Below are 14013 nucleotides of genomic sequence, written 5' to 3' on the forward strand. Positions count from 1 at the left end.
TTAACTGCTTTTCCCATTATATGTTCTTGGGAGGGGAGGAGTGAGTGAATTCGGTGTAGGTCTGCTTTCAGTATTGTACCCTGTTTAAGGGAGCTGTGTCGGTTTGATTGAATGGCTTAAAATGACTACCAAGTTGGAACAAGTAACTTGAAGGCTTCTCTTTTTGAATATTTATTTTAGACTGTCAGGTCACTGAATAATTAAATACCATCAGGCTGCGCTCTAATGTGTGCTTATTTAAACGGTGGCAATCCATGTATGAAACTCTTCAGACATCAGAAAGTGCCCCAGATGACTTGTGCTGTCAGACCTGCAGCTTAAATAGCCCGTAAACAGATTGACTCTTCTGTGGTCTTTGAAGGTGCTTTGTTGGAAGCTTGCTACACAGCATGGGGAGCGTGTAGCACAGCGAGTGAAAAATGTTAGGAAGCTGAGATCGTTACGTAAATAATCAAGAAGAGCTAAAGCAGGTATTGTCAGTTCTCTTGGTCTGTGCAAAGTAGGTTTTGGACTTGTATAGAAAGATGTGTTAATTTTGGGTTTGTAACTTTTCTATCAAAAATGAAAAGTTTAAAGTATGTAAATAAGCTTGAATTTGCCCTACTTACATAACTGATAAGTAAAGTTCACTTGGGTTTTTTGTGTCTTTCACTTACAGCTCTTAAAAACTCCAGTTTGCATGGAGATTTATTCAGTTATATGCGTACTTCTTAAATAAAACAAGATACAAATTTACATATTTTGAATTTCTTTGCATACAAGTGCATGAATGAGTGATAAGAGTGTGTGGGACCTAACTGTGGTGCTGGAGGCTGACAACAGTTCTGTTGTGTGAGTTTTTTAAAGACTCAATTTCTGATTGAATTTGAAATTTCATACTCTGTAAAGGATCATACCTCCTGTTTCATTTGTACAGAGCTAAGTTAGAGCAAAACATGGAAAAAATCGGTTACATACTTCTTTTCCTGGATGAAAACATGCAGTTTGCTTCGCTTGAAGTGCTTTTATCCCTATAGCTTAATTATCAGGATTTAAGTCTTGCTTGCTTTGCCAATGAACTGGTTCCAACTTATGCGTGCTTCCTGAAGTGTGATGCCATTGTGGTAAGCCAGACTTATCTGTAGCTTTTCTGTGTTTGAATTAGATACCATACATTTTTTGCTTATAGATTCATTGCATCCCTATATGCTGAAGCAGTTGGTGAACTTCAAACATGCTTAGCTCGTGTATGGTTGAAAGAAAAACAATAGCTGGGGTGGTACATATAGCAATGTAATAGAAGGTGCTGTAGAACTTCTTGAACAGATCAACACGAGAATATCCCTATTGCAAAATTACTGTGCCAGCCAGAGTACGAACAGCAGAAATGACAAAGAGAGTACTTTCAGGTATAATTGAAAACAGACGTAGAACTGAACAGATAAAACTGATATTAGACCTTCAAAATGGAAAAACAAGTACAGTGGTGCGTCTTGATGTTCAGATCTTATGTTCTGCAGATTTTATAATTTGGAGAATATTTTTGGTAATACTTCATAAATCTATTTGGACAAGTAAAGAAATAACTAATGTTTAGCAATTGACAGTAGTGCCTGACATTCTAGCATGTAAGAATTTTCCTTTATGTGCCAATTTTATTGATCTGTATGTTGGAGCTGTGCCCTTCTGCAAAGTTCCAGCATGTTTGTTTTAATTACTGCTATGATAATCTTCTGTATTGAAAATTCTTCCTGATTCTGTGACTTGTATTTGTAAAGCATTGCAAAGATGTACCCTTGGATTTGAACTTTTGTTCTAGGAAAGCTTAAATGTACTCCTTTAACTTCATAAATGCCAAACTTACTACGAGCCACCTTTGACCTATTTTTGGTGGTTATGATTTTTTTTTTTTAATGTTACTGTGCTTTGAGTTTGCTGGTTTAGAATTTCTGTGGGCACCATCAAAATTTCTCAAAGCACTGTGAGTTTTAAAGCTTTTGCCGATTCACTAATCAATGACCCGCTCATAATAATTAGATGGATGGTTAGGTTTGGACTTTGAAAGTGACTTGACTTCAGAATACTTTTACTGTTTCATACATTTAATGGTATGGCTTAATAAAAGTAATTTCAAATTATAAAAGGAACCAGTAGTGCATCTTGGAAGACCCGGAGTAATGTCAGAATGTTCTCTGTATATGAGCTAGGGGCTGCTCCTGGGTTCTGTATCGTCTTGCAGCAAGGCGCCTGCAAGCTGCTGGCCCTCCCTGCCCAGCTGAACCGATCGTACCCCGGGGGGAGCTCTGCCGTACGCTTCCTTTGGAACCCTGCAGGGTTGTCTCTCTTTTTGAGGCTGCCTCAAGAAGAGCAGTGGTAGAACATCAGTATGAAAGGAGGAGATTCTGCTGTTGGGCAAGACTGTAAGAGTCTAAATCTTATCTATGATGGAAGTACAGTGAGTGGACTAAAATGATTATCCAGACAGTCTGAGTTACTTGTTAATGTCCAAAATAATTGTGCTGTAAGAAGAGATGGCATTAAGTTAAATTTAGCAGTGTCACAAAGGCCAAGTTGTTTTTATGTAACAGAAAATTTTTGTTCAAAACCAAGTATACGTAACTAACCTTCTAATGAAGGTTGAAGCAACTAATTCCTCATGCTTATCATGCAAGCGGAGGTAAATAGTAGGAGCAAGCACTTAGTCACTGTGTTAAGCACATGAAGCTTGAAATGCCAACACAGGTAATGTTCTTTTCCCCACATTTGATGGTAGATGTTACAGAGCTGTGGTGAGAGCAGAAATGGCCACAGAATATTCTTGCACCATGTTGATTAATTTCAGAAGTTTTAAAAATGAAAAACTTGCTGACAATAGCACTAGTTGCTACAAACTGTAGTTGCCATAGATGATACATCTGTGGATTGTTTCGGAAAATTTGAACTTGTCAGTCCTGTTGCTCTTATGGAAGTTATGTTTATCTACCTGTTTGTTTTTCTAAAGATTACTTAGTTTAGGCTGTAGAAGGTTGTGGTATACTAGTTGCTTACAGTCCAGGCTGATCTTGATAGCGTATCAGAGACAGTAAGCTAAGAAAAGTTAGTTCAATAATCAAGACATATTTCTTACCAGCTAAGTATTCGTGGGATAAATCAGCAATCTATTTGTACTTACCTTACAGACACCTGTGCATTAAAACCTCATGTGTTTCAATGCCCTATCAGAGTCCAGAATATAATTTTTTATTGAGGCAAAGGTGTGTGTGTGTACACCTTATTTCTCTAGGTGTCTGTATTGAGTTTCATGGGTTACTAACGTCACAAACTATTTGTTGAGAAAACCATGGATGTGTGTTGTCCTTTGTGGGCTATAAAATATAATCCTTGCTGCAGACACCTGGTGGTTTACTTATTTTGAAAAGATTTCCTCTGTTACTTTTGTAAAAACACCACATTTAGGAAACTTGTTCAGAGTGCTGAAGCAAATTAGTTGGTAGACTGAATCCTAGCAGCATTTAGTTTTTGATATGAGGTAGTTCACGTTTTACCCAATTGCCTCAGTTTATCCAACTTTCACCTTTGGAAGCTAAATGATTAATTTCCTTTTGAAAATAGATTAATATTTCTTTCCCGTGTCTTATTCCTTTCCCCTTGCCCCTTCATTTTCACCTATCTTTAGGGCTTGAGTACTTTGCTCTGGGTAAGTTTCCAAGCTCTTACCTCACTCCCATCCTCATTGACTCGAGTGTCTTTGCATGAACTCATCTAAACAGCTTTATTTGTTACAGCAGACTGTATCACAAGGTATTGCCACTGGGATGTCACAATAGAACAATTCAGGGCATCTCCTGGAAATTGTTATAGCCCCTCTAACCTCTTGGAAAGTCTTAAAAGGCATCTGCTCAGCTTCAAGCTGTAATAGTTAAAGTAATTGGCGGTAATGGTGTGAAGGATAAAATGTGATTTGATGGTTCTGAAACTGTTCTGTGTCAGAGAGCTGGTTTCCTAGAAGAGAAACTGATCTTGAAACTGTTCTGCTGCTGCAAGGTTTGGGGAGAAGCAGGTGATGTCACGACTTTTTGTAAACTTGAGAGTGAAGAAAGAACTTGGTTCTGGAATGACATTGAGAAGACAGCCTATCAGTTGCCTTCTGTTAATCTTCAAATAAGCCTTTTTTCAAAAAGATAGCACTCTCTTTTTTTCATCAGTGTATATGTTTCGTGCACATCTTTGATCCATGTCAAGTTAAGCATCTGTCTAGAAGTCTGAAGGCAAATTATGTTATAGGAGATCAATTTTCCTTCAATTTAGACTTACTTTACTATGACATCTTTGATTTTGAATTGTGCAAAGATATTGTGACATCCTCAACTTTGATAAAAGCATTGGTGTTCAATCAAGTATGTTCAGAAAATTCTAGAATTACTCCTTGCAAGATAAAATGCCATTTCATGATGCTCTGAGTTTTAGAAATATGGAGTAAATAAAACTGATGTGGTTGTCACAATTTGGTTTATTCTGAGCAGTGGAACTGCAGAATTTTTCTGTGGGTCTGTACGCTTCGCTGTTCTAGTAGTTTGCAAAGAAGCAACTTTTTTTTTTTAAAAAAAAGGAATGGTGGTATACATATTTTAGCACTGATTTTCCTGCAGCAAATATCATTAAGTTCTATTTGTGTATTTTTAAAAAGGATACTGATTTCTTCATTTAAATGGAAGAATTAGTGTTGAGAATGTTCCCGAGTTTACTTTGAAAGGGACTATGCATGGGACAGAGGAAAAACGAGTGAAGAAATTAAACACAGGGCACTGAACCAGAAAAGAAAATAAAAAGTGTGTAATGCCTTGTGTGCAGGTAGAAAAAGTTTACCCTGTTAATTCTGCTTTGATGCTTCCATTGGCGCTCACAGCGATTGACTTGCTGTTGTACGTGCTTGTTTCATGTATTGGAATGTCACTGCTTATGTCAGCATGTTTGCCATTGCCATTTCACTGAACTGGAAAACTGCTTCATTCTTCTGATTTATAACACTTACCTAATATCTGAGAGCAAAATGGGAACGTGCAATTCCATTGACAGTGAATTCTTACGTGGTTTAGTTTGTTTTCACCTGTTAGGGAAATGAGGTGCTTAATATGTAAAGCAACTTTTTACTGAACATTTAATAACTTTGGCATTTATTATAACTTTCTCTAATGACTGCATATATATAATTTGCTAAATTTTAGTGTGTAGTTCCTTCAAGCTTATGCTTAAGTCTTGCTTACTGTTTTATAAATCAGAAATTATAGATGCTTTTAGCCTGAGTGTGGAACAAAGCAAAAAACCAAGGTACTCTTTACATTGGTATTTGTATAGCTTGAATGTTATGTTTTGTAACAAGTAAGCATTTATTATGGAGGGTTTTATTAAGAATCACTGTGATAGTAACACCTGTTTGTATATAGTGTAGTTGTAGACAGCATAAACTAATTCTAGAACTGTTAAGAGCTGAGAAAATGGGTTTTGAAATTCTTCAGTGGAAAACAATGCTATTAAGAACTTTGTCTCTAAAATCAATAATATAGATTAAAAATAATACTGCCTGTACAGCTATCTAGTTTCATAATTATCTTGTTTTGGTGAAAGCAGTAAGAAAAACTGTGCTAATCTAGATTTATTTTTTTAATATTTTTTTTTTTACATCTACAAGACACTGAAACTATTGGTAAGCTGTAGGATGCTGTGGTACTCAGTGAGCCTCATGTTTCATTTGGATTAATATTTTTAAAGTGACCGGTATGGGCAGTTTCTACACAAGTTAGGCTGATAGTTGGATAATCTTGGGGTGCTGGTGACTTACTAAAGAATTTTAGGAAACTTCAGATGTAAAACACAACTTCCATTGCTCTGTTCTTTCAGGTACTTTGCAACTTTTTTTTTTTGAGGCCATGTGTCTTTGTTCACCTGTTGTAAATATCTAGATTTTTTTGTAGGAAATGTGAGGAAGGAGTTGAGACTTGTTGAAGCTATGGAAGAGGCAGTCTGAAATGCTGCTCGATACGATTATTGGGTAAAGTCCGTTTGCAGTGTTGAGGAGGACTGCACAGTGGTTTGACTCCAGGGTGCACACGTGGTCTGATTTGCCATATGTTCAAACACATAGTGCCAGACAGAATTCCAGGGGCCGTAGTCCAAATGGCATAAGAAGCTCTAGAGCTAAATTTTAGGCTGCTGTGGAAGAGGCGATAGTTGTCCTGGTGGTGTGGCCTGGCAGAGACGTGGTTCCAATGTATAGGTAATAAATGTATGGTGAGAAGGACACTTCTTTCAGTTGCCAGCATGAACCATTTCAAATAGGTGCAGCCTGTACATTAGACTTAAAGCATCTAGTTTCTTTTTTGCCTCTAATAAAACTTAAGATGATTACAAGGGGAATTTTAAAATCAAAATTGGAGAACATTGGTGAGTATGGAGGTGCTTACAATTCAGTAATGCATCCCTTCAGATAGGACAGAAGTCCAGGGTGAGGAAAGAAATAGCAAAGAGTATGTTAGGTAAAATCACATTTGCAATGTATGCAGTCAAACTATATTCAACTATAGTACCTTTTGAGCCAGAACTGATGTAAGTTAAGATGAGTTTAGCCGATACAACCTTGAATGTGAATTTTAATACAGCTTATTGAAAGAAGATATTCACTGAGATACTAAAATTATGTATGTTAGTGAGCATAGACATTTTTAATGAAATACATTAAAGAAAATCTGGAAAGGCAAGGTAAGTATTGGAATTGCTCTTTGCTTTTTTTTTTAGGAGATACTAAGTCTGAGTAAAGTAGTACAATGTAGTCTCAATGTACTTGATCACTTAAGTACTTGCAGTCATTATGCTGAGATGAGGCTGCAAAGAGGCATACTTGAAAACTATGTTGGTTGTAGGTTTGCTTTATGTTATTATGCTTTTTGAGCAGTTAGAATTCCAATAGAAGACAAGCAGCTTTTGATCTACTCCTGAGTAATATATGAAACCTGGTTCAAAAAGTATCTTATTTTGAAGATGTATGATAGTGGTGACGCTAACAGTTCACCTTTGTTTAACTTAAAAAGCAGTAATTGAGATTAGCTTGCTTTTTTTTTTAAACTGGTGTACTAAAAACTATGTAAAAAGTGTTAGCTTCTCAAAGTAAATGTATGCCAGATTTAAAAAAAAAAACAACTCCCTTGCTGAACCCTAGAAAAATCCTCTGCTATACAACAGTAAAGTGGTTTTGTGCCAAAAATTGGGACATCTGCCCGAATAAGGGAATGTGAGAGAGTTAAATTACGTATTAAATCTAAACAGGTAATAAGGTTGGATAACAAAGCTTTTGAAGATCAAATGTGTAAGGAGTGTAGAACTATTTATGTTAAAGAAGCAGAGAACCTAGAATCGTTCAGGTAATTAAGTGACTCTAAAGATACAAGTATGTAAGGGAGTACAAAAAAAAGCCGTTTGGAACATGAGACCATAGCATGGGGGAGGAAGAGACACATAATTGTTAAGATGATCAGTAAAAAAATGCAGGTAAGAGACATTTGTTCCCAGTCTTGCATTTCTGATACTTTTTTTTTTTTACCAATTGCAGTATGTAACCTATGGCTTAATTAGCCTTGCATTCAGAAGACTGGAGGGTAGCAAACTGAGAATTCTTTTATGAACAGTTCTGAGGTAACTGTTTCCTATTGCGTAGACAGATTAAAACCTATGGAGATTAGAAAGAGCTGATTAAAACAACTAACTAGGTTAACTTTAGGAGAAGGGGACATGGTTAGGTAGGGAAAGCTCATACCTTAGAAACTGTAGGCGTATGAGTATGTGGGTAAGGATCATGTGGTCTGTGCATATCATCTTGCCAGCTGCATTTTGAACACGTTATTTGCAAGGACTCTTCCTGTCATATGATGCTCTGATACAATAAAGGTCCTCTTGTGGTTGTAAGAGCTATTTTGAAAAGCTGATGAACAGATAAAGATAAGTAATGAGTCATCCCCTAATGGAGGGAGGCCTTTGGTCTGGGGGGTGCATCATATTTTTTAAAAAACTAATTGAGGGAAGGGGGCTAACAGGCAGTTTGTCAAAACAAAAACTCTTAGCAATTTATGAAATCTCTGACTGCAGCAGGTTGCAGAAGGATCTTACAGTAGTAAATGGGAAATAAAATCACATAGTAAGGCTGGTGTTAAAAGTATTATATGTAAAGAAAAAACTAACATTTGGTGGTGATTTCTTGATTGGTCATTACACACATAAAGATCTTTGAATTACTGTAGACTATTCTGTAACAATCATGGAACGGTCAGGGTTGGAAGGGACCTCTGGAGACCATCTAGTCCAGCCCCCTGCCAGAGCAGATTCTCCTAGAGCACATTGCACAGGATTGCATCTGGGCACGTTTTGAATGTCTCCAGGGAAGGAGGCCCCACAGCCTCTCTGGGCAGAACCGTCCCAGCGCTCCAGCACCCTCAAGGTGAAGAAGTGCTTCCTCACATTCAGAAGGAACCTCCTGTGTTGCAGTTCGTGCCCGTTGCCCCTTGTCCTGTCGCTGGGCACCGCTGCGAAGAGCCTGGCCCGTCCTGTCGGCACTCGCCCTGGAGAGATGTGTGTGCATCGATGAGATCCCCTCTCAGCCTTCCCTTCCCCAGGCTGGGCAGGCCCAGCTCTCCCAGCCTGTCCCCATACGGGAGATGCTCCATGCCCTCATCACCTCTGCAGCCTCTGCCAGCCCCTGCCAGCCCCTCTCCAGCAGCTCCCTGTCCCTCTGGAACTGGGGAGCCCAGCACTGGGCACAGCACCCCAGATGTGGCCTCACCAGGGCAGAGCAGAGGGGGAGGATCACCCCCCTCGACCTGCTGGCCCTGCTCCTCCTCATGCCCCTCAGGATCCCGCTGGCCCCTTGGCCACACTGCTGGCCCGTGGGCAACTCCCTGGCCACGGGGACTCCCAGGTCCTTCACATACCAGGTGGATAGTGTTTCAAGCAGTGGACAAAATGCTCGGATACACGTAGAGAGCAAACACAAAGGCTTTACCAGGCGGCTGTGCGAATCGGCGCGTGTTTGTGCAGAGGTGCACGTAGTTCTCCTTGGCACCAGCATGGCAGAACTGGAAAAGCCACCCCAAAGGTGTGGGACTACAGCAGTCAGGTCTGGAACTATTTAGACAAGACGTGAAATACAGCATTTTCAGAAGTGATAATAGCTCTTAGATGTATACTACAGCTGGTTTTAGTTTTATAAAACCAAAAGGTATTTTCAGCGATGGATTTTTGCATAATTATAAAAGTTAAGTGATGAAAAGGGACTTAAGTCTAATAATTTCTTTTAACAGGAATTAGAAAACTCATTTCCTAAGACAGTCTTTGTAAACTGACAGTGCTTTAAGTTTTCACAGACGTACAAGAAGTTCGTAAGTGTCAGATGAATGTTGTCCTCTGGCAGCAGCACAGGTTGGAGCAGTGTGTACCCCTGTAGGCATGAGAGGAATTGCTGTTCTGCCACTTTGTGACTTTTGCAGGCTGAACTTGATGGAACTTTAACCAGAGAAAAATACTTGCTTAAAATTTGCTTATGAGTGTCATCGAGTCTTCTTGTGAACCTAAGTACTTCGCTTTCCTTTGAATGCAGCGGAGCTTGCATGAATTGAATGTCTCAGTATCAGTTCTGCATATTGCTGGTGTAAAATCATCTTTTTCATCACAACGTGAATACACTAGGGGCTAAAATATGATGGGGGGCAGCCAACCACACCTTTCTGTCATGCGCTTAGTGTTTGGTTAGTGATGTGTATTCCTGGTTAATGCAAATCATACCTAATTCTTGAGCTGTACCTGTTGCCATACTGTAGTTTAGCACTTCTGGAACATAACTTGGGCAGAGAACCTGTTCCAGTGTATCGTGATTGCAACGGTCTAGGTCTAATCTCTGCCATCCCCCCCCACCCCTGAGTACATGTTTAAAAAAAAAAAAAAAAAAAAAAAGTTGATGACTTGGGATGAGTCATGAGCTGCTTTCTTCTTCAAAATCATTGATTTATTTAATTTAATTTAATTTTCCACTCATGTATGTTTTGCGGTTTTTATTTTCTGTGTTTTGCCCGCAGGGATGCCTGCAGTCTGTAATCCAGGCATGGTGCCAGTGGCAATACCACCTCCTGCGGTCAACCCTCAGCACCTGTGTAATGAAGAGGACCTGAAGTCTATCCAGGACATGTTTCCCAACATGGACAGGGAAGTAATCCGCTCAGTGCTTGAAGCTCAGAGGGGGAACAAGGATGCAGCTATCAACTCCTTGCTTCAGATAGCTGAAGAATCATAGATTCGCACTTCCTGCATAGTCCTTGTCCTCGATGCCACTTATTTTTACTTGCCAAGCCAGGGATTTAGCTAGAGGAAGAATGTCCCAGCAGCTTTCTGTTAGCGAGCGCATCCTGTGTGAAAGATTGTACCCCTTTTCTCCTTGGACATTTGGATCTTTTTCACTTTCTTTCTCAATCTGTACATACTCAGTTTAGCTTGTGTCCTACAATGCAGCATTGAAGCATCTTTACTATCAGCTATGCCCTGTGTAGTTATGTTCTGATGGGGTGGGGAGTAATGCTGCTGCTTTTTTTTTTTCTTTCTCTCCCCCTTTTCATACTTGTTCTTACAAAGTAACTCTATGCAGTACAGGATTTACTACTGTTTGTTAGGTTGGAAAAAACCCCGCCCCCGCCGCCCCCCCCTCCCCCCCGGAAGGCTTGCTCTTTAAACATAGTTGATCTGTTAAAGTATTTAGGTTTCATCAAGCAGCCTGTGTCTGCCGGAAATTAAAAGAAAGACCCTTACCTTGTCCTGTGGTGTTTAGTTATTGCTGTGATATATTCAGTTGTTTCTGATTGAAGATTTTTTGTTTAATAAGCAAATTTCTTAAATTGCGCTGTTGGTGTTTGTAATGAGCATCTTCTATTCAGTTACTCATCATACACCAAAGCAATATATTACCTGGTGTGCATTTGGGGCTTTATCCTCCCATACGGTGTTGTTACGTATCTGTAAAATCCTAACAAGTAACTTCTAACTCGTACAGTATGTATTGCTGTGGCAGAGAGCGGGACTGAGCCTTAATGTACTCCCACAGTTAATTGCACTCTACCTACTTCTGCATTCCCATGGCTGTTTCAAAGGATAAGTGCAGAAGGCGAGATTTTTATTTTCTTTCTACCTGGAAAGTTACTGAAGCCGTAAACAATTATTTAAGGTGTTGTCTTACATTAAAAAAGCAGAAATCTATGATCTGGTTATAAGGCTTCTTTCTTTATACCTTTATTTCAGCAAAATTACAGTTTTGTATTAGTGGAAAAATTGTGTATTTTCCTGTAATCTGAAATAAGCACGAGTAGTAGCTTCAGAATCTTTGAATGGCATTATGAGTTACTCAGTGGTTTGTTAGACTACAGCTGCTGTAGTCAATTTATGAATATTTGATGCAGATGGAAATAAATTCTTTGCGAGAGAAAATTTAACATATCTGAGTTTATAGCCTAATCCTCAGAGGAGGCTGGAGGTTGCTTGTATTTATTGTTAGTGTTATTTTTTCAGATAACAGTTCATTTTGGAGCTGCGGAATCTTACAGTATGCACCAGTTACACCCGCTGGATAAAGTTCTGCGGTGTCCGTTTTTGTAGATGGTAAAGTAATGCACTTTAAATAGTATGCACCAGTTTATTTTTCCAGTGATGTGCAATGTTGCTGTTTTATTTTTGTGATGTTTGATTTCAAATACTTTCTACAATAGCCATAGACCTTTATATTTTCAAGAGTTGGAATGAATGTACACTTGAAATCTAGGCTCGTGAGTGATTCGTGAGAACATTAGAGCTGGGTTTGGAATAGGGAAAAGGGACCCATATTCCCTTCTTCCCCACGCTTTGTCTCATGTTCCACGATTAAAATATTTTCTTCATTATCTGCTGAAAAGCTGATTTTATTTCCTCCCCCCTTACATTCAAGAAGCCGTTAGGTAGCACTGGCAGTAGAGCATTACTATTTATTTTTTTATGATTAAAAGCGATACTGAAACTTTAAAATACAGCACCAAAAATCATCCCAGCTTCTGAGCTTTTAAAGCTGTCTTTTCATAACGTATGATTTTAAGTTTTTAATCCCTAATGAATCCCTTACCACCTTAAATTTACTGTTGAAAGGGTAAGTGTCTTCACACATCTTCCAATTGGCTTTTCAATACTGAGATTCAAAGCTATAGTTTGTGTCCTTCAGTTGTAGAGTTACCGCATTTTATTTTCTAAAATAAAACGGGTGTTCTTCAAGAAGTTAGTCTTGCCCCTTCCCTACAATCATGGTAAATTTTTTGAGGTGTTTAGTCTTTATAGCACAGGGATTTGTGACATCTTCACCCAAAAAGGGTAAATCTTGGTAAGGATTTAATGCTTCGATATCTCCAGGAAGAGTGTCTTGCTCTAACTTTTACACAGATAACATGAATTGCTAGGGATGGAACAATTCAGGGAAAATGTATATATTTAAATTTTTATATTAAAACGTTGGGATCCATAATACAGCTTTTTATAAAAGCAAATGGTCGTGGTTCAACTTAATGGCTGGTAAATCGTACTGCATCCTATTAAGCTCAATTGCAAGCACAGAATAAACGCCTTTCAGTCCTAACCACGGGAGGGGTAAGTGCGAATGTTGGGGTCGCCAGGTTTATTCATAAACTGGGCTGGGGCCTCTGGGGGAGGCTCTTGACTCTAGAATTTTTTTGTTCTGTTTAAGCAAACATTAGACAAAACGGGGTGGATGTGTGAGTTGAAGATGGGACGTGTAGGAGCAGTATGGCCAGTAGGTGGATTTCAGCACGTTACACTATACTTAACTATTTGTTCTGGGGAATTTTTGTCTTGATTTTAATTAAGCATTATAGCTGAAACTCTTATGTCAAGACGTGCTACTTTTATCTTTTTAAAAAGAACAGAACACTTACCATAAGCCTGTTCAGCTTTTCAGCATATATATCCTCTCAGTCAAACTGTTCATTGTCAGGTTTGAATTGGAGAGAGGTGAAAAAAGGCAGGGAGCGTGTGGTTATCTAGCGTCTGTGGAATTCAGGTGTTGGAGCTGAAGGTCTGTTTCTTGATTTAAAACAAAGAAGTTGTCACCCGCTATGACTGTAGCTTTTGACAAAATGCTAATGGGATAATGCTACGTTCGATGCTGCTCTTCTACTCAACAGCTTTCAGCAGCTTGGAGCCAAAGCCAGCTGTGTAAGACAGGCATCTGCTAAAAGTCAGTGCTCTTAGTACTAGTCTGAGTCCTGCCAAGAGCCTAAACTTGCTAAAGGTAGGAATGTTTTTTGTCTAGCTAGATCCTTGCTACTTTCTTCTCTACTGCTCTTTGCATCTGCTGATGGTACTGAATGTTTTTTCCCTTACAAATGTTACTGCTTGTTTGGTTGATATGTAATACCATACAGAGGATGTTTTTTGCTGTAATAATTCTGAAGACATTGTTTCTCTGTATTGAGGTCCAGTGTCCAAATGTGTTTCTTGCACTCTAAAGTACATTAACTTTTTCATTCTAATTTAATAAATATATCATCTAAATGAAAGTGTATTACGTCTCTGTTGGAGGGCACCACAATTTGAGTCTTCGTCTGTAGACTGGTCTAGAATTCAAGTATCAGTTACTGTCTTACTTTGGTCTTTTGCTTGTTAGTTAACAAGTTACGATGGTTCATACTGTGATCATCTGGTGGGACTAGGATGGTGAGGGCTGGAAAGTGTTGAAGCGTTCCTCTGGGCGGGTGCCTCTTTCTGCCTCGCCTGGGTGCCGCGCTCAAGGAAACGTTACGGTGTCAGAGGCCCGGAGGGTGGAACGAGGCCACAGCAGGGTTGTGTTGGTCGAAGGACAACGTTGGAGGGCAGGGAAGGAGGGAAGAAGAGTGTGTGGGTATGGAGGAAATGCTCTGCAGCGTGAAGGGGCTGAGACGTCTCCAGATGACAGTGGTGTCCAGGTGAAGAGTT

The 14013-nt window shown here is 39.2% G+C and overlaps 1 protein-coding gene across 7 annotated transcripts in view; it reads left to right on the forward strand.

The window, feature by feature from the left end:
- TOLLIP (toll interacting protein) overlaps positions 1–11262 on the forward strand; it is a 66689-nt gene extending 55427 nt beyond the window's left edge. For 6 of the 7 annotated variants that reach the window (XM_055813682.1, XM_055813681.1, XM_055813683.1 and 3 more), the window contains 2 exons: positions 3656–3676; positions 10095–11262. In XM_055813682.1, the coding sequence (XP_055669657.1) occupies positions 3656–3676; positions 10095–10309 (236 nt within the window). In that variant the 3' untranslated portion in view covers positions 10310–11262. The remainder of the gene's footprint in view (positions 1–3655; positions 3677–10094) is intronic. The other variant, XM_055813680.1, reaches the window with a different exon arrangement.
- The last annotated feature ends 2751 nt before the right edge of the window (positions 11263–14013 follow it).

Source organism: Falco peregrinus, chromosome 9 (assembly GCF_023634155.1).
Source record: "Falco peregrinus isolate bFalPer1 chromosome 9, bFalPer1.pri, whole genome shotgun sequence".
NCBI classification, from domain to species: Eukaryota; Metazoa; Chordata; class Aves; order Falconiformes; family Falconidae; genus Falco; species Falco peregrinus.